Source organism: Antrostomus carolinensis, unplaced genomic scaffold, assembly GCF_000700745.2.
Source record: "Antrostomus carolinensis isolate BGI_N321 unplaced genomic scaffold, ASM70074v2 scaffold18181, whole genome shotgun sequence".
NCBI classification, from domain to species: Eukaryota; Metazoa; Chordata; class Aves; order Caprimulgiformes; family Caprimulgidae; genus Antrostomus; species Antrostomus carolinensis.
Window position 1 is genome coordinate 48,396 of NW_010296452.1, and position 18,806 is coordinate 67,201.

The 18,806-nt window shown below is 37.2% G+C and overlaps 1 protein-coding gene across 1 annotated transcript in view; it reads left to right on the plus strand.

Moving 5' to 3' along the window:
- The window catches only part of ADCY7 (adenylate cyclase 7), a 30,866-nt gene extending 16,246 nt beyond the window's left edge, over positions 1-14,620 (plus strand). Inside the window, exons 11-26 of the mRNA XM_029087545.1 lie at positions 437-480; positions 1,295-1,375; positions 2,361-2,433; positions 3,258-3,355; positions 4,095-4,179; positions 5,758-5,895; positions 7,103-7,165; positions 7,757-7,795; positions 9,180-9,343; positions 10,558-10,639; positions 11,221-11,376; positions 12,058-12,204; positions 12,584-12,691; positions 13,494-13,608; positions 14,232-14,356; positions 14,474-14,620. Coding sequence (XP_028943378.1) covers positions 437-480; positions 1,295-1,375; positions 2,361-2,433; positions 3,258-3,355; positions 4,095-4,179; positions 5,758-5,895; positions 7,103-7,165; positions 7,757-7,795; positions 9,180-9,343; positions 10,558-10,639; positions 11,221-11,376; positions 12,058-12,204; positions 12,584-12,691; positions 13,494-13,608; positions 14,232-14,356; positions 14,474-14,620 — 1,665 coding nt within the window. The remainder of the gene's footprint in view (positions 1-436; positions 481-1,294; positions 1,376-2,360; positions 2,434-3,257; positions 3,356-4,094; positions 4,180-5,757; positions 5,896-7,102; positions 7,166-7,756; positions 7,796-9,179; positions 9,344-10,557; positions 10,640-11,220; positions 11,377-12,057; positions 12,205-12,583; positions 12,692-13,493; positions 13,609-14,231; positions 14,357-14,473) is intronic.
- The last annotated feature ends 4,186 nt before the right edge of the window (positions 14,621-18,806 follow it).

Here is an 18,806-nt window from a genome sequence, read left to right on the forward strand (position 1 = left end):
TGAAAGCTGAAAGGAGAAGATGTGCATGCTTTTAGGTGTGCTTCTGGAGGTGCAGCAAGGCTGTGTTACTCTCTGTAGACAGATAGCTGTAGTAAATTTTAAATTAAGTGTCCATCCATTCAAGTTTGTGGAAGCGGTTTCCAGTCTACTTGCCTCTGCTGATGTAAGTTATTTCAGTATGTGGAGAAAAATAAGAGGGAATATCTGTTCAGTTATTTTCTAACAATTTTTTTGGTCAGACAATGCTCACTTGTTAAAGCAGAAAACCATTGCTGGAAGAGGTTGATTTTGATTAGCTTTTCTATTTGAGAATGGTTGGTTCTTGATTTTTATTTGTGAATACAAGTGGTTTTGGCAGCTTCCTGAAGTTTATTTTCAATAGTTGTTTGCCATTTACTGAGTGTGTAACTTATTCTTAATTCCTTATTCGATTTAGGAAATACCTTTGTGTTCCACTGGGCGCCAGAGAACTTCTGATAGGTTTGTCAAGCACTTTTGTTTTTTAAAATACATGATCCTGTGCTCCTCTTGCAGTCAGTGTACTGCAGAGCATGTGATCATTTGATTAATCCCTGTGTGTATGGTATTCCTGCATTAGAAAGTTTAAGCTAAATCTTTGGCCTTTAAAGGCTTCTCAATTCATGTTTGTTATTTTTAGCAGACTCTAAAAGGAGTCCCCCTTGCCCCTTCATTTTACTGGCCCCTCAGTCATTCAGGTTGCATTTTGCTTTATGTGCTGTAGCAGGATGGGAGGGGAGTAGGGAAATAAGACACCAAGAGAGCAGTGGAAAACACAACACCTCATATATTGTGTACGTGTATATATTGTAACCACTTGTGCTACCTCAGCTTTTAGTTTTCTTACCATTTTGTTTATAAATATTATAGTACAAAATAAATACAGTTTAACATAATACTATAAGCAAACATATATTCTGTTTTATGAGATATGTCTTTGGTTAGTAGTATTAATGTATGCTGTTGTAATGTAATAAAAAATTGACACTATGTGTAGAAATGCTTACAATGGTACCTGTACCACTGAGTTGACTACCACTTGTGAAACATTCTCTTAGCTTATCAAAATATTCTCTTGAAAAATGCATGATGTGAGTAACTAGAGAAATGCTTAGTAAAGAGCTTATAGATTAATATGTTTATCAGTTTGGAGCATTCTTGTTTAACTCTCCCCTAGTAGCTTACCTTACTTGTGTACTGGCAAAGTGTGATCCTCTGTAACCATTCATTATTTCTGAATAGCATTTGTGACATGGACTTCATTTTTTTTTCTCAGAAATTCATCTCAGAAGGGAAGGATAGAGGAAGATATTTATGATGAAATGATGTCAACCATTGAGGGCCTCAGTTCAACTAAGTATGCAGTATTTTATTTTTTTCTTCATCCTTTCTTTGAGAATAATCTGTGTTCTCAATTAAGTCTAGATATAAAATTTACTTCTCAAAAATGAAAAGTTATCAGGGCTCTTGTCTTGCCTTTTTTTGGTCTTTGGTTGGTTATTTACTTATTTTAGTTCCTTTTTGATTTTAATTTGAATATAATGAGGTATTACTGCATTATTATAGCAAGAAGCCAATGGTTAGTACTATGAAAGAGGAAAATTTTTGTTTCTTTTGAGCCAAGCTGCAGTGTAGGATGGGATAGGAAGTTAATGTTTGTGTTCTGTTTATTAAAATAAGAATTGTTGGGAAAGGGGGTGCAGTCCATAAAAACCTATGTATGAAGTCAAAACACAGTTTTGGAGGTAATAATAAAATTGCTTTAGTGTCTGGCTCACTGAGGGTACATGGTAGCATTTGGCAATATATTTGCATTTAAAAGCAGACAAACACAGGCAAAGTTGCTGGTTTGTTTGTTTGTTTGTTTTTTAAATTAAAATTACAGTATTTCAATTCCTGTCAAATGTAAACCAGTGAATTCGAGAAGAAAAAAATCTTTGTCTCATCTGAATTACAGCAAGGCTGTTATCACTGTAGCTCAGCTATTCCTAAGAGGAGCCGGGTATTATTTAGGGGAAGTTTTTGGAGGCTGTGAGCCATCTCTAACATCTGCTATTATACTTTCCTATTTGTAAACCTTAGGGAAAGTCTGCGGTTTTGTTTTGCGTGTAGCTGGCAGATGCTGCTGTCTGTGAGTGTTCTGGATCTGCCTGTCAGCTACATGAAAACATAACTGCTCACATGTTACGCTGTGATACACAAGGACCTTGCAGAACTGTCAAATGTGTGTAAACCAGTGGCACTCTCACCCTGTATATTGTGGAGTCTCAACTACAACGATGCTGTTGCATACTCTTCTTGGCCTGTTGCGTGCATTTTGTAACATGTGTCTCTGAATGCAGCCCGTGGTGCGGCAAGTCAGATGACTTCTGTGGATTTTCACTGATTTTTGCAGAACCTGGTCTTGAAAAAGAGGTTGGTAAGAGCAAAATAATCCTTTTTGGTGTTTGGTTTGCACTTCAGAGCAATATTAGAATATCTTTGAAACTATCAATCTGAAACTGTTTCAATCTGAAACTGGATTCTGGAGATGACTGCATATCCAAACAGGTTTTTGGTAACTAATGGGAAGCAGATCTCAGAATTCATTTCAGTTGGTCATTCTTCCTTGATAATGCTAATTCTGTCGATTAAAGGAGATTGTCTCTAATCTGTGGTTAAATTCTTGCCATAAGGCAGTCAGAAGTTTGGCAACGTTACTATATGAAGAACTTACCTCAAAAGTAATGAGATTTAAAAAAATATATAAATTTCTGCGTCTGTAATGACAATATTTTGCTCTCTGTGGTTGTTTCATGATAAGTACAATACAGTTATTTTTTATGTACAGTGTACTTTTTCTGTTTGAATAACTGTTCTTTAATTTACTGTGCTGTGGTGTACTGTATGTAGTTACAAGGGGTGTGTGTGTGTGTATATATATATATACACACACTTCAGGTTTACTTCTGTGTCTATCCCTTTTAACAAGGATTTTGGCGATGTGCATTGGTGAAGTGCTTGTTTACATACTTGGTGGATTTCTCTCTAGATTTGAAATTGTCCTTTGGACTGGGCTGTTTTTCTTGACTCATGATCAAGTGAATTTTATTTGGTGATTTTCTTTTGTTCTCTTTTAGTTCTATTTGTATTTTTAATAGTGCAGTATAAATTTGCATATATATATCAGCACAAAAATGTAACAGAATTTTTAAAACCCCTGGAATTATCCTTAAGCTTTATTATAATTTATGTTTCAGTATCGCACCATTCCTATTCCAAAACTGAAGAGTTACTTCGTGTGTGCCAGTTTTGTGTTCCTCTGTATATTTCTGATACAGATGTTTATAATGCCAAAGTAAGTGTCAGTATTTTTAATAATTTATTATTCAAATTAACCAATAACTAAAGTGAAATTCACGTGCATGAAACTTTTTAAAGTTTTCTGGAGTTCCTGAGAGTTTACATTTAAGGAACATAAACCTCTTAAGACTAATTTGCCCCTTAATAAAGGAATGCATTCATGTTGTTGGCATAAGAGCCTGGATGTCAGTATGAAAATAAAATAGTGTGGTGGTTTGGGTGGATTCACCCAATAATATTTCTTGGGTGGATTCACCCAGAAATATTTCTTCAGTATTATGTTTGCTTAGTACACACGGAGGGATGATCAGTTACGTGAGAAACACTATTTTATAAGAATATTTCACTGTAAGCACACTGAGTGAGCAATAGCAAAATGGGATTAGCTGGTTAAAATGTCCTCAGTGATCCTGTTGTCTGTAGAGATACAAGGAGGAACTTTGAGCTGCTTCTCATACCTCTGAGAAAGCAGATATTGGATAATTCTGAACCTTTGACATATTTGTTTTTCATGGCTGTTGCAGCGCGATTTCCGTGGCGTTTATGCATGGGATAGTTGTACAGGCTGTCAGCAACAGAGCAACAGTGACCTGTGCAATGTTCTGGTCATCCAGGGCTATTAGAAGAAAAAATGTATTTAAATTTGGAGAAACACTGTGGCAAACATTAGCACGAACTGTGGTTTGAATTTCTTTTTCATTTAAAACTGGTTTAATGCTTTCTCTTCTGTTTAGAACTGCAAAACTAGGAATATCCTTTGGCATTGTTGCAGTCATCATTGCACTTATTTTGTTTGTCTGCTTTGCTGAGAAATGTATGGTAAGTTTATTAAAAAAACAAAAAAAATCCTATTTTCAAGAGTGGATGGATGTAACTTGGCAATTTGGTCTATCTTTTAGGATGATGAATTAAGCTGTTAATTTCAATAGGAATTACAGGAGGCTTGAACTTCAGGTTACCAGAAGATTTCATTGCCTGAAACAGATTTTCATGTCTGAAAATTCTCACAGTTCTTCAGAATTATTTGGCTGCCAGGATAGATGGGTAGGAGAAAGATATGAACACTTGCTGAGTGGGGTTGGGTTTTTAAAGTTTATTTTTATTTTAAAGTTTGTCCTTAATGGTAGTTTTGGGTGTAAATCCTGATATTTTCTATGCTGGAAACAATATTAAAATCAAAGTAAGTTTGAATGCAAGATTAGTTTTCATAATCATTTATAAAGCCCTATGAAAATTACAAACATATGAATAATTTATTTGCAACAATTTTATAGCTGTTAGAATTCCAAATTCACCATTACATCAATTAGGACACTTTGCATTTGTAGTTCCTTTTTCTTTGCATTATTAAATGTATGCAATTACTATTTAAAAATATATGGTGACATAGAGACAGCCCATAGTGACACAGAGTTAAATGATACAGTCCAAGAAATGGGTGGAGGCAGGGGTGAGGGCAGGAAGGGATTTCAGAGTTCCTTACACTCAGCAAATCTGTCTGTGCCAGACCAAGGGTGAGAGGGAATTCTGAAGTTCTGTTGAGACGTGCCACCATCATCCTGTTGCAGAGTGGTGATGGTGGTCTCCCAGGAAAACCGCCTCAGAAAGACACAGTCTCTCCCACAGCCAGGTTCAAGCTGTGTAAAAGGGAAATGAAAAAAAAATTGCACTCTAAATTGGATAAAGTTTTATCATTAATTTAAAAGTACAGTTAGCATCTATGGTTTTTAGTGGATGGATTTATATATATATATGTGTGTATGTATGTTTATGTAGAGAGGGAGATGTGTGTGTATATGTATATATGTATGCACATATGGATTCTACATACGTAAAAACACACAGAGGAAAGAAAAAGAAAATTCCAACATTGCAATTGCATCAGTCTGAGTTTTAGGCTGGGGGTGTTTTGGTATAGCATCCTTGAACAGAGCTTGCAATCGGTGACAGTATATGCTTTACTAGATGGTTTTCTCTATAGCAACAAATGGAGGCTAATAAGATGGCAAGAAAGGGAACTGTCTCAAGTTAGTAATCTGAAAATGTAGTTCCAAATATACCACTATAGCTCTATAACTAAAAAATACAACATAGGTTGTCACTGTGTTTTTAGTAATATTTCTCTAGAACTTCCTATGGAATCATAATTTTATACTTTTAAAGCAGAAATTCAGAAAATTTTAGCACCCAGCTTCTTTGAAATAAGGAAGCATTATCCCCATTGTCAGTTGTGGAAAGGCCTTAGGCATTTAATTTGAATGACTAGATTCAGAGTTCTAAATTAGGATTCGAATTAAGACTCTTGACACTCTCCTGCAGACAAAAAGTAGTTTATACTTAGAAATATTTCTTCCCTTGTCTCAAAGTGCTACTGAAAGAAACTAATTGTGTTTACAGAAGTGCTGCTCAGAGCGGTGGCCTTTCCTGCGCCATCTCTGTGCTGTTTCAGAAAAGGTGGAAGCGATGCCTTTACTGAGGCTCCCGTTGGCAGTCATCACTATAGGTGCCTTGCTGATTATAGCCATTTTTAATTTGGTAAGTAGTTACATTATCTTTATTCTGTTAATTTATTGTAACATCCACAGTTTAAGTAACTTCTTGTATTCTTTTCATCAAGTATCTTCCTTTTTGCTGCTGTTCCTAATGTCTGATTTGCAACATGAGTTGATTTACACCAGGGTAATACCCGATGTCATGTAAAAGCATGAAAAGTAAAAATTCCCAGTTTGTAGAACCCAAAGTTCATGTGATAGACTTGAGTTCTATGTTACAGCACCTTTTCTCGCTTTCAAGATGGCATTTCTAAATACTATTGATTATAACCATCATCACTAAGATTGTCTTCCATTTTTTTTAATGTGGGTTTAAATGTTTGACTGCAGTGGGTAGAAGTTTAAGCAGTTTACTGTGCTATCTGCACTAGCTAGTAATGGTGCAGATGGGGGAGGGGAGAATATAGCTTGACTCTATTAAAACCAAAGACATTATGGGTAGTTACTGCTGGACTAAGATGCAAATGGAGTCTGCCTTCTAGCTTTAGTGGGAGTATTGCACGTGGGGTACACACATTTGAAAAACAACCCTTTGGAATAACCTCATGCTCAAAACAACTCTGCTGTGGGTTTTTTTTTTAAGCAAGCTTTGTGTGACATCCCACGTTAACAGTGGAACCTATCTGACAGCTACTAGGAGTGATGTCCCTGTGATTCCATGAGCTCGGTTTGCCTTCCTTCTGGTACCATGGGGAGTTCATTCTGAAAGCTGTACTGCAGGAAACAATTTTCTTTTGTAGGGTTGTTTTTCTGCTGTCTTAGGTCCTTGAATTGAGTCACAGTGGTGTCATGTGAACACCACTAGAGACAGCCTAAAAAGAAACAGGAACAGCAGCTGTGAAACTGGGGGTGAGATAGGACCACATGTTTGTGCCACTTGGCTGTTAGATTAGCATAGCCATAATGTGAAACTTTACCCCAAATTAAAAAAATAAGTAAACACTTGGCAATTTTAACCTTCTTGCACCTTGTGTGTGCATGTATGTTTAGTAAAACTATATGGGATATCATTATATTTCAACATTTATATTGCAGTAGCTTCAATATTTACATTGCAGGAGCACTGAAAGGACAGTCAGATCAGGACTTGTATAATTTATGGGAAAAAAACCTTAAGATTAGTGACCACCTGGTGATGAGTTTGTATGATGGTTTTGTTGTTGTGTTTTGGTTTTTTATTTCCTAATAAGACTACTGAAAAGAACAAACCTGCAAACTTCACTGGATCAAATGACCTGTGTGCTACCACCTATGTGAGTAGACTGCTGTCTTCATTTCTAAGATTAAAATTAAATGAGTTTTGGATGGTGTGTATAATACAGATGGATGGCAGCATTTTGATAGCAATTTAATATCTTTTTATAAAGACAGAATTTAAAATCATTGAACATGAAGATTTACTCTCGCCACAAGGCAGTTCTAGGGGTATTTTCTATGCTTTATTGTGCATCTTTTAGGGATATTGAAAAGTCTGGAGTACTCATGGATAAAGCTGAAGTCTTGACTTATTTTAGTTACTCAGCACCTTTGAAAAGTGTTCTTTAACATTTCTATAAGGATAGATTCAGCACTTAATAATGACACAAAAGGGTTATTTCTGATGATTTCATTTTTTATCTCTTTAATTCCAAACTAGTATTCTGTTTTGAGATCATCTGAATGTTTGGGATGCTCTTTTGTCATCTGGCCACCACTTTAGATGATGGACATATTTTTGAACACTGCACAGCAGGTTGTGTGAGGACCCTTTCATTCAAATCCTTATGACAGGTGATAAGTTGCACATATATAATGTACATTGTACTTAACTGGTAATTTTCTGTTCTTGCATGTCTGTAAATCAGCCTTTTGGAAACGCGACTCAGTCCTGCGTTGAGGAAACTGTAAGTAGTGAATATGTGTTACTTTAAAACCCAGATCTTTGACTATTGTGTGTATTGCTGACAACAGGCAGGTTCTGTAGCTGTGTAGAACACAGCTTGTTTAGGTATCTGACAGCAGAAGAGTTCCGTGAAATCAGGATGTTTCAGCTGCTGTTGGGGTGCTGAATGAGGTATGGCTTTGCCATTTTTTGAAAGTTCAGACTGAAAAGTAGGTCTAGAACTAAGGAGGAAGAAGCAGTAGAGCAGGGTGATGATTATGTCTGAGTCTGAGGGCTGAGAGCTGTACTCACAAGTGTCCCAGTAAAGTGTCTTGATAGTGTGAAAGCACTTAAATGGCCAGCAGACCTGTGTCAGTGTTCTCTGCATAGTGGTTTTGTTTTTAGTTGCAAACACTTCAGGGTTGCAACTGGAAGTGTTCATTACCTTTTGGAGGTTAGACTTAGTGCCTTTAGGATGACAGAATTGGTACAATACGTTACTATACGGGCTCTGATCCTTAGTTGTCCCATAAATTGTTCTGGTTTCAGTCCCTTCAGCAGAAATATCAACTGCTTAGCTAAGAATCTCCCACATCTGTGGTAGGTCTGTGCTATTATGGGTGAAAACCTGTGCTTTATGCATAGAGAAGTAAACTCTCGAGGAGCAGAAGCTGAGGTAAAGTATGCTAGCTCATGTTCTTATACCTGTGCCAGCGGCTGCAGGGAGCAGTCCTGTCTGCGCAACGCACTTCGTACCACCTGAGAGTTTTAATGCTCCCAGCTGTGTGCTGATCTTGGACACCACGCCTGAACTGTCACTCCTCTGGGAGATTTTTCAGTAATTCCTTTGGATAGTGGCCCGAGCTGGATAATGCTTAATTAGCATCAAAGTTCTTATGAAGGAGCTCTGTCTAAGGCTGGAGAATAGGTCATGGCCATCACGGGTTACAGGTGGGGGAGATGGGAATGTGGTGTCTGCTTAAGGTTACAAAGTGGGGGCACTGTCAAAAATAAGACCACAATGCTGGAGTCCCTGGTTCAGAGCCTGTTCACTCAACTATGAGACTACTTTAGGTTAGTCTTCAACTTTAAATAATTGCTTAAGTTAATAGACTTGAGAAGATAAATTCTCATCACTCTTCACTTTTTATCTGACACTTCTTATGTTAGTGTGATGCTTTTTGTTTAAATCTTTGTTTATCTTTAACAAAAAAGTAAACTAAAAAAGTATTAAGTTCAGTCTTTTAGTGCAATTAAAAATAAAGCTTTAAGTGTATTTAGCAAATGATTGCAATTTATTCTATTTAAATTACAATGATCATGAACTTAGAGCATTTGCTGTGGTTTTAAAGTCTTATGCATAAAGCCTGAATAATGCAACTGCCCTTTAAATTCTTCTCTTACAGTATTATGCTTACTGCTGCATATTGGGGTTCATTGCTTGCTCAGTATTTCTTCAGATGAGCTTCGAACTCAAAGTTCTCCTCCTGTCCATTGCAGTGACTGTATACCTCGTCATTTTCAATACCCTTCAGCACAGAAACTTGAGCTCCTATGGCAACAGTACCAGGTGCAGTGTAAAGTTTCTTATAATTGACAATACTGTTTAAATAAAGGAGGTTTTAGATTTTTGTAAACTTACTGGAATGGTGAAATATCAAAACAATGTAAGGTCAGAAAGTCAGATAATACAAACCTTTCTGTAAAGTTAATGACATGGAAATCGTATTAGACCATATAATTTTTTTCTTTTTTTTTTTTTAAGAAAGCCTGTGTTTTCTGAGCAATTCTCTAATATGGCTTCTGAGATTTCTGGAAGCTTATCTTACATTAAAGGAAGTAGAATATTAATCTCATAAGAAAGTTGATCTTCTGTTAAACTATGAAGAAAAGCCTTGATAAAAGCTGTGCTTGTGAGACCTTGCGAGTCAATAGAGTAGCGAACTCTTCATCTACTGACCTCACTAACTGCACATATTTTGAGAAGTAACAGCAATTTACCTGAGCTACTTGAAGAAACTACAAAAATACTTGAGAAATCATATGTGGAAGGGTTTTACTGTTCACTTTTAAGTCTCTCTCTCAAATTCTTAGCATAGTTTCCTAGCTGAAGATTAGGATAAATTCATTTTGCAGAGGCTAACTGTGAGCTGTCAGCACAGCTTAAAAAAGCCTAAATGAGCTCTTAATTTAGCCTCTTAATTGCAGGCTATTCATGTGATGAGAATTTAGTTTGTTGCATTTGTGAAAATGAATAGATGTGATATGACAGGTGTCTCAGATTTGTATGGAACTATATACAGGTGTGATTCAATGGCTGTCTTTGTTTTAGCAATTCAAGGTTTTATTTGTTATCTTTCCTTCCACGAGTAAGTTTTTTTTCCTACTTCAAGGTTTTGTTGGCTGTGTTTTTGTAGGGCAGTGTGGGGAGGAAAGCTGCAACTCAGTGCAATGGAAATTAAGATGGCTTCATTAAGATAAAGCCATGTTTACTTCAACATCTTGCTCCAATAGGTATTTAACAAGGTTTCAGCACCCATTTTGTCCTTAGGTGAAATGCAGTTCATGTGCTGAACTGAACGATAATCCTTTCTTGTTAGGAGCACAGGACCTATAATCAGAGAGCCACTGGCACAAATGAACATTGGCGTTGGTGGTCTGTGTCTGAACAGAGCCACCCTCTTCTGCCGTGCTCTTCTTCCCCTCCCCTTTCCCCCCAACCCTTTATCATGTGGATTTTCTTAAAAGGACACAGATGACTTTGTATCACTTTCTTGTTTTCAGGCTTTTCATCAAAGAGCCAAGGATAATGACTAATTTATATCTGGTTCTGTTTTACATAACCCTAATTTTACTTGCAAAACAGGTATGTATTTAAAAAGCAATAGGTTAGTTCTTTTACTTGCAGCAAGTTGATTTAAATAAAATGCAAAAGTATTGTTCACTGAAATTATGCACTAAATTAGTGTGTGTATATATATATTTAGTATTCTTGTACTTAGTTGTGTATAGTGTACTTATTTGTACTTAGTTATAGATAATGCCAAAATTTTTACTGTGAAAGGGTGGAAACATTTTTATATTTTTCAATAGTGTTTGCACTACAGAAGTTAGAACTTGCAATTTCTTCCAATCTGGATCTATCTGTATGTATATGTCAATATTCATCCTACATCAAGGCAATAATTAAAAATAAAAATAATTACCATATTATTAAAATGTAACTTTGGTAAATATACCTGATGGCATTCATTCATTCATTCATTCATTCATACCGACTGCTTCATATTTTTCTGACCTTCATTCTCAAAGTACATTTTTCATAACTATATAGGCTCAAAAGACCTTGAAGAAACTTACTGCTACTACACGTTTTGAATAAATTGACTAATATTTTTCAGCAAGATATGACATAGATTTAATTTATCATATTTGGTCCCTTTGCAGATTGACTATTACTGTCGGCTGGATTGTCTGTGGAAGAATAAGTTTAAAAAAGAACATGAACAGTTTGAAACGATGGAGAACGTTAACAGGCTTTTGCTGGAAAATGTACTTCCAGCACATGTTGCTGCTTATTTCATTGGTGAAAAACGAAATGAGGTATGTTTAATCTCTGCTAAGTGAACAACAGTAAATTGGACTTGGGACATAAAATGCTAACAAGCATACAGAAGACTACAAGGTTCTGCACTTTCTGCCTCTTGTTTTTATCCCAAGACCTCTGTAAACCCAAGAATGTACTATCCAGATGGCCTCAAAAAAAATGCAAACTTCTAGTGTCAGTCTCTGAAATCTGTTTTCAGAATTGGTAGTTCAGGTTCAGGACACCGTTTGAGTTTGGCAAATATTTAAAAAGGATTCACTGCTTTCCAAAGACCATATTTTACCAGAGAAGATAGGCCTTCTTTTTAGATAATTTAGTTGAGCAACAGATAGTATCTCCTTGGTAACAACCCCAGTGAGAATGTCATCAGTAATGATTTATTTATTTATTTATTTATTAAGACATCCATCTTACTCTGCCAACATGTTATCAAATAAATATTGCTGCTTTCATATGGTAACTGGCAGAATCTTTAAGGTACGCAGATATCTCATCTTTTCCTTTGCCAAATCAACTTTGTTAATGTTTCTGATAAGATATACCCACTGTAAAGTACTGTAGCTGACTTCATAGGAAAACTGTAATTTGATTACTGGTTACGAACAATAATGGTGGTTTTGAATACCTGTGGTGGAAGGTGGCTGCTGACAATGTGTGAATATATTGTTTCCCTGTAGGACTGGTACCATCAATCTTACGACTGTGTCTGTGTCATGTTTGCATCGGTACCAGATTTTAAGGTGTTTTATACTGAATGTGATGTCAATAAAGAAGGCCTCGAGTGCTTGCGGCTGTTAAATGAAATCATTGCTGATTTTGATGAGGTAAAATAAAATGTTTCACTATATCTGTGGGCACAAGAGGGGGAAAAAAGGCTGTTATGCTGAACTGATATTCTGAGTTCAGCCTTGCAATCTTGAAATACATATTCCCATCTGATGGGGTTTTTCAGTTTTTTCAATTACATGACTGATGAATTAGTAGTATGGTTTGAAAGTCCCGAATTTCAGTACTTTATTTCATTACTTCATTTCTCCTATGAGCAGGTAGGGCAAAACTCAGTACTTTCTAATCCTGATGTGATTGATAGTATTCCTGAAGATGCTCAATGCTTATTGTAGACAGTATAAGATTTCTGGTTAAATCCCACACTGAAATATGGCATTAAATTCTCAAGTTTCTGTTTTCCTTCCCTTCGAACAGCTCTTGTTAAAGCCTAAATTTAGTGGTGTTGAAAAAATAAAAACCATTGGAAGCACTTACATGGCAGCAGCTGGTCTCAGTGTTACACCAGGCCAAGAGAACAACCAGGTACCTTGTCTCTGAAATCTGCCTTCGGTGTTCTGTGTGTATGTGGGTGTGTTTCAAAGTCACGGAATGTAATGTGATATAAAAGAGAAAGTAAATCACCGAGGGTGACTTTCTGAAATGCGGAAAGGATGATAAAAGTGTATTGTCTCCTGTTGAATTCACTATTTATTTCCTAGTTCCATTTTTTTTTTCCCCTAAGCAGGTATTAAGTCTGAAACCCCAGCATACTTTTTCCATCTTTAATTTTTGATCCCGGTAGCTGAATGTTTCTAGATGCAGAACAGGATAGCCCTAGTAACAGGCAAGTCAAAGAGCAGCTGCCAAAGAAAAGGCCATGTCAGAACTGGACAGTAAGCTTTTTGTGATACCTGAGAACTGGCACAAAAAAGAGAATCCTCAAGTGCCACATTAGATCTGAATCCGAAACTACTTGTCACCCAGAAGAATTAAAACCAACTTCTGTACTCAGGCTGTTTCACTCTAGCAGGTTTGTGTATGACATTAGGATGCACATATGTAATATATACAAAACATGTAAAATTAAATTTGGAATCCTAAAGGACAAACAGAAATTAGAAATTCATTACAAAATTTAATTCTGTCCTGCTTGTTGCTTCCTACCCATTCCAACTGTGGTTTTTGAAATCCGTTTTGAATGTTGAACTGCGCAGTTCTGCACAGTTACAAGGATGAGTGCTCTCATCCTTATATACATTTTATTCACTAGTAGTACTGGTTTGGTAGCCTGACACACACGGCATTCGATGTTGTAATTTGATTGTTTATGTTATGAATTGCGTAGGACAAGGAGAGACAGCATGCTCACATTGGGATTATGGTGGAATATGGAATTGCCTTGATGAGTAAACTGGATGGCATCAACCGACATTCCTTCAACAATTTCCGCTTACGTATTGGTAAGTTCAGCTTGTGAAGACTGTGAACTCTGCAGCCCCATAAAAATTAAAAATGAGGTAGGATGACTTAGGTAAATTGCTGAGGGCTGTGGAGCCTTTCCTAACACTGAACACAGTACCTGCATTAGTGAATGGTGAATAGCTGAAGGTAGTGTTGTCTAGTCTGGCTTTTTAAATATGCCAAGCTCCTTGGCAGATGGGCTTTTCTCATCACTGGAGGGAGTGATACGAAGACTGCAGCTGGATCAGTTTGGAGAAAATGATAGATGTGGATGAAGAGGGAGGTACCCTGTTATTAACTGTTGACTAAAGACAGTATTGTCATTATACAAATGTTTATTTCTATATATTACAAGTAGAAGAGGAAGAATTTCGCTTTGGCATGAACTTTGCCCTAGATCTTTCTCAGACTTTCCATTTTACAATGAATGAGTCACTTCGTATCTCCTGAGCCTCAGTACCAATTATCTACAGAACAGCAGTAATACTGATTGCTAGAAACGTGTTGCAGAGTTCAGTTTGGGGTTTTTTTCCCTGAAGCTCATGACTTATGGCTAACAGTGAAGCTAGATGTCATGTAACCTTCTCCTTCAGTAATGACACGTGCTTTTGTTTATACTAAGGGATAAATCATGGCCCTGTGATTGCTGGTGTGATTGGTGCCCGGAAGCCTCAGTATGATATCTGGGGCAACACTGTGAATGTTGCTAGCCGAATGGAGAGTACGGGGGAACTTGGGAGAATCCAGGTAAACATATCAGCCCCGGAATGGCTAAGAAAGTATTTCTAATTGGTTATGGATTTTTTTTTAAATGTGAATGATCAGAAGAATTTCACAAGAGTTTCTAATTCTTTTCATACTAAGGTCACAGAAGAAACGAGTAAAATTCTCCAGGAGTTGGGATATTCATGTGAATGTAGGGGCCTCATTAATGTCAAAGGCAAGGGAGAACTGAGGACTTACTTTGTTTGCACTGAAACTGCCAAATTCCAAGGTATGGGACTGAACTGAGGCTATGATGAAGTTAATCAGACAGACTTAGAACTGCCTCCCTTCTGTGAAGACTTAGAATTTCCCTCCTTATGTGAAGGACTTTATTCTGAACACACATATATACACTATTCCTGGTTCTTCTACATCTCAAGATAAAGAGAATGATTTTTTTTTTTTTTAAAGTTCCGAAAAGTTCTTGTAAGACATGTAACCACCAGTCTGAAGAAGACTTACCTTTTCCTGAAATGATTTGAGGATGTAGCTGGAATTGCCATGCAGCATTTTCAGTTAGTTTCTTTCCTTACCTGCACTGTGGGAGTCTTAACAGCTCCAGTAACAACCTACGTGGATGCACTGTAGAACTCGTTACCACGTTAAACCGTTCCACTGCTTCATTCTTTGACGCACACCCGCTTACAGTATTGCCTTTGTCAGACATGTGAGATGATACTCTGGGCACTGCAGATCCTGCTTTTAATGCTAAACAGACTTCACAGCAGAAGACAGCTGAATAATGGAGAGAGGAATGCAAGTAAACTCAAATATATCATGTGATAACTCTGCTGAGCAACTTCGGGGAAAAAACCCTAATTGCACAGTATCGGATCACGTTTTCCTGATCTTTGCTTCCTCCACAGCAGTACCTGGTATTGCGCAAATGTCTTCATGACCAACAGCTGTTCAGAAATAACTTTCATCTAGTTCAGTGTTTACATTATATTACATGTTCTCCTTTGTATTTCTGTGCCTCTGTATCTAGTATCTGCATGCGCATTTTATACAATCACATACGAGAATGTCTTTAAAATTCTGGCTTTAAATTTCAAAAAATGTACCTGATCTAGAGGAGCACCTGCAGTTCATCCTGCGTGCTTGGTTAGACAGGCTCTGCAAACAGCTTGTATCCCTGACACCCGGCAGGAATTCTGCCTGCTGACTGCATTCTGGAGGGCACTTATGGATGAAAAAATAATCTGCTTTGAATTGTTTGGAAACTGAAGAACAGAACTAATAAGATAGTATTAGAAACAGTCTCAGATACTGTACAAACAGAACCACGGCTGAGGTGGTTGGTTTGCTTTTTTTTCTGTTCTTAGTTCTTTGCTTTGACTAGCCCCTGGCTGGTTTCTATGCCTTTTAAAGGCAATGCAGTTTATGAAACAAATTGGTTTTGAAGGTTACAAAAAGATGTATGGAAAAATGTATTCATAATGGAAATGTTTCAGCAGAGCCTCAAAACTGAAGTATGCATAGAGCATTAGTGAGATGACCGCGGAAATTGACTTGCTGTAGGTTAGTTTGTAAAGTTTTTAAGCTGTTAATGGCTTTTGCCAATTTCTAAGTTAGTATTTTTCTACTTATGGCAATCAGTCTATTTTCTGTTGGTGGAGACGATAGTGTTTTGTAAGGCTGAATTACATGTACTGACTAAGGATGGATTCCCCTCTCCCCCATATACCACACGTAGTATGACTAACAGCACAGTCATTAATGAGTCCAACATCTGTTTTGTTAAGCCTTACTCCTCTACAAACAAAGCAGCATTTACGAGTATTTCTGGGTTTAGTACTAAACCATACTGGAAAAGTGTTTAACAAGCAGTCCTATGCATCACTGACGCTTTTTAATTACTGTGTAATTTCTTTAGAAGATGAAGTGACTATGTTTCAAGACAGGAACAAATCTAAATATTGTCCTACTGTGGATTAAAAATTGTGCTTATCGCCTTTGTCAATTTGGTAGGTCAAAACTGCGTTTGTTTTAAGTCTCCAAAGGAAAAGAGCACGTTACAAAACCCTAGTTTGAGGTTGTCTGGTTCATGTATGGATTCTGCTGAAGAAGGAAGTTTCATACGTGGTGTCTTGCCAGTATAGGGTCAGTGTTGTAGTTGAATAACCTTTCAAACAGCTTTTGCTACTCTTGTATGTATGTTGTGTATTTGTAGTAACAGATGCTCAGCAAGCATTTGTTTTGAGATATTTATTTATTTTTTTGTAAGGACCATGCATGTGTCAGAGGCTCCTTTCAGCAGTCTTTGATCTCATGTTTGCTAAAGTGACTATTTGCCTCATGAATATATTTTGAAAAGTGCATTATGCCCATAGATGGAGCTGGCTCTGAAGTGTTTCTGTTCACAGTAGAATGTAGGTGTAAGTTATCTATCAAAGAAAATTCCCTGTCTGTAACAGCATTTTGAAATGCTTTTGTTTACATTTTACTGCCTGTCAGGCTACTAACTTGCTTGGGCATAACTTCAACTTAACCTCATTGACAGGAGTGGGCTAAAGAGCCGTAGCTTTCAAACTGGAAGAAGTAGGACTGTGTTGGTTTTCAAAGGACATCATGCACTTACACTGCTCACTGAGCGTTCGTGCTCTGTGCCAGGCATCCTCGGAGAAGTTAGAAACTGTGTGTAATGAAAAAGGGGTTGTATCTGAGGATGACTTTCTAATTTCTCCTCAAAACTGGAACTGTCTAATATGAGAGGTATACTCAACCACAGAAAATGTTCAATTTAAGAAGCAACTGTATTTAAATAATTGTTTTCAGCAGTCCTTTTGAGAGCGAACTGTGAAATTTAAGATTGATGAAATAACCTTCTTAGAAAAATCTTCTTTACAGCATTATTGCTTTCTTAAACTGAAAAAATGGCACTGTATCTAATTTGAAGAGCTAATAATGTCTTGAATTAGCAATCTATTTTAAAGAACAAACTTTTGTTTTTACCATTAAATAAAAAAACTTCCTGAAACGTATTTGGCTTTGCGATTATTTTGATGAAGAGTCTCATGAAAAGGAAGCTCATTTCTTATACTCCTATAGGGTTAATGAGGTTGGTTTTACTCATTAACTCAATTTATTTTTAAAAGGTTTGTGTAAGTGAAAATACGGAGTGTGACATACTTGCATTCAACAGCTAAAGGATAATTTCAGTACTGTTTTCTGTCACCTGTGCCTTCTGCTGCACTCTATGAAAGGTAAGTGATAGGAAATAAGATGCTATAGAGTTAGCCAATAATGATTTGGCTGGCACAATAGTTGTGCATCTTGTCTTCTCTGGTAGCATGAAAATGACTTAAATATTAATGGAAAAAATAATTCCCTGGAGTAATATTTCAGCTGCAATTACCTAGAACTGTGAAAAAAATTCTAGTGGCAACTTACTAAGACCTGTTCTGGGACAACTCAAACTACTGGAGGAAAAATCCAGTTTGGCAGTTCAGCCTTTTTGGAATTAATTTTAAGAACTGTTGAAGTTTAAAAACAATTAAATAAACACTTCTGCAGCTGCTTTTAGAGAGGAAGAAGGAAGGGAGTGTAAGGATGATGTTGGTCACAAGACTGGAGGTAGAGGGTGGAATTCATTATTTGCTTGGCCTTTAAAGTTACCTCTTCAGTTCTGTGCCACTGCGCACATCAGCAATTGCTCATCAGGTAGGTGCAGCTGAAACACTGTGTCATTCCTGTTCCAGGCCAAGGGTACACTGGGGTAAAAAGGAGCAACACTGAGAAATACTTAAGGCTGCCTGTGACAGAAACTATGTGCAGCACTGGGCAATGGTGTGAAGGGAACCGAGGAGCACAGGGAAAAGCCTACCTGTGCGAGAGTCTCTGGCTCCATACACAGTCCTGCAGAGCTGCCTGAATGCTCCTCCGTGCCCGAGAGCTGTCTGGGCAGTCTGCTTTGGCAGCAGTTAGGGTGAACAAGGAACTGACTTCTAATGCTGGGGAGTTTTCTAAAGATACTCTCCTTCCTGATAAGCAAGCCTCAAACCATCCAGATAGGGGACAGTAATAAGAAGAACTGTCTGTTTGAGTGCCTCAGAGCTGACTCCTCTATCAATGTGGTATTTTTAATTACTGGCAGCAGGTGGGTTTGTTAGTCTCACCTTATCGTCATGATACGTTTCTAAGCTTGCTCTTGAGTTTTAGAATACAATGAGCAGATGGTGCTGCTTCTCTAAGAGGCAACTGATCAGTGTTCAAAATCTCACAGAGCTGATCTTTTGTTAACTCATCTGGCTCCATCAGTTTATGTAAAAAGTTTATTTCTGTTCCTCATCATCGCAAGTGTTGCACAATAGTTTTAAAAAGGGAAGCTTGCATGTTCAGACCCTTAGGATTTTTGCCCCAACGAGAAGATTCAGATACAGAGTCTATACACTGCTTTTAGAAACTTTTGGTTGAGCCCCTGCACCATACC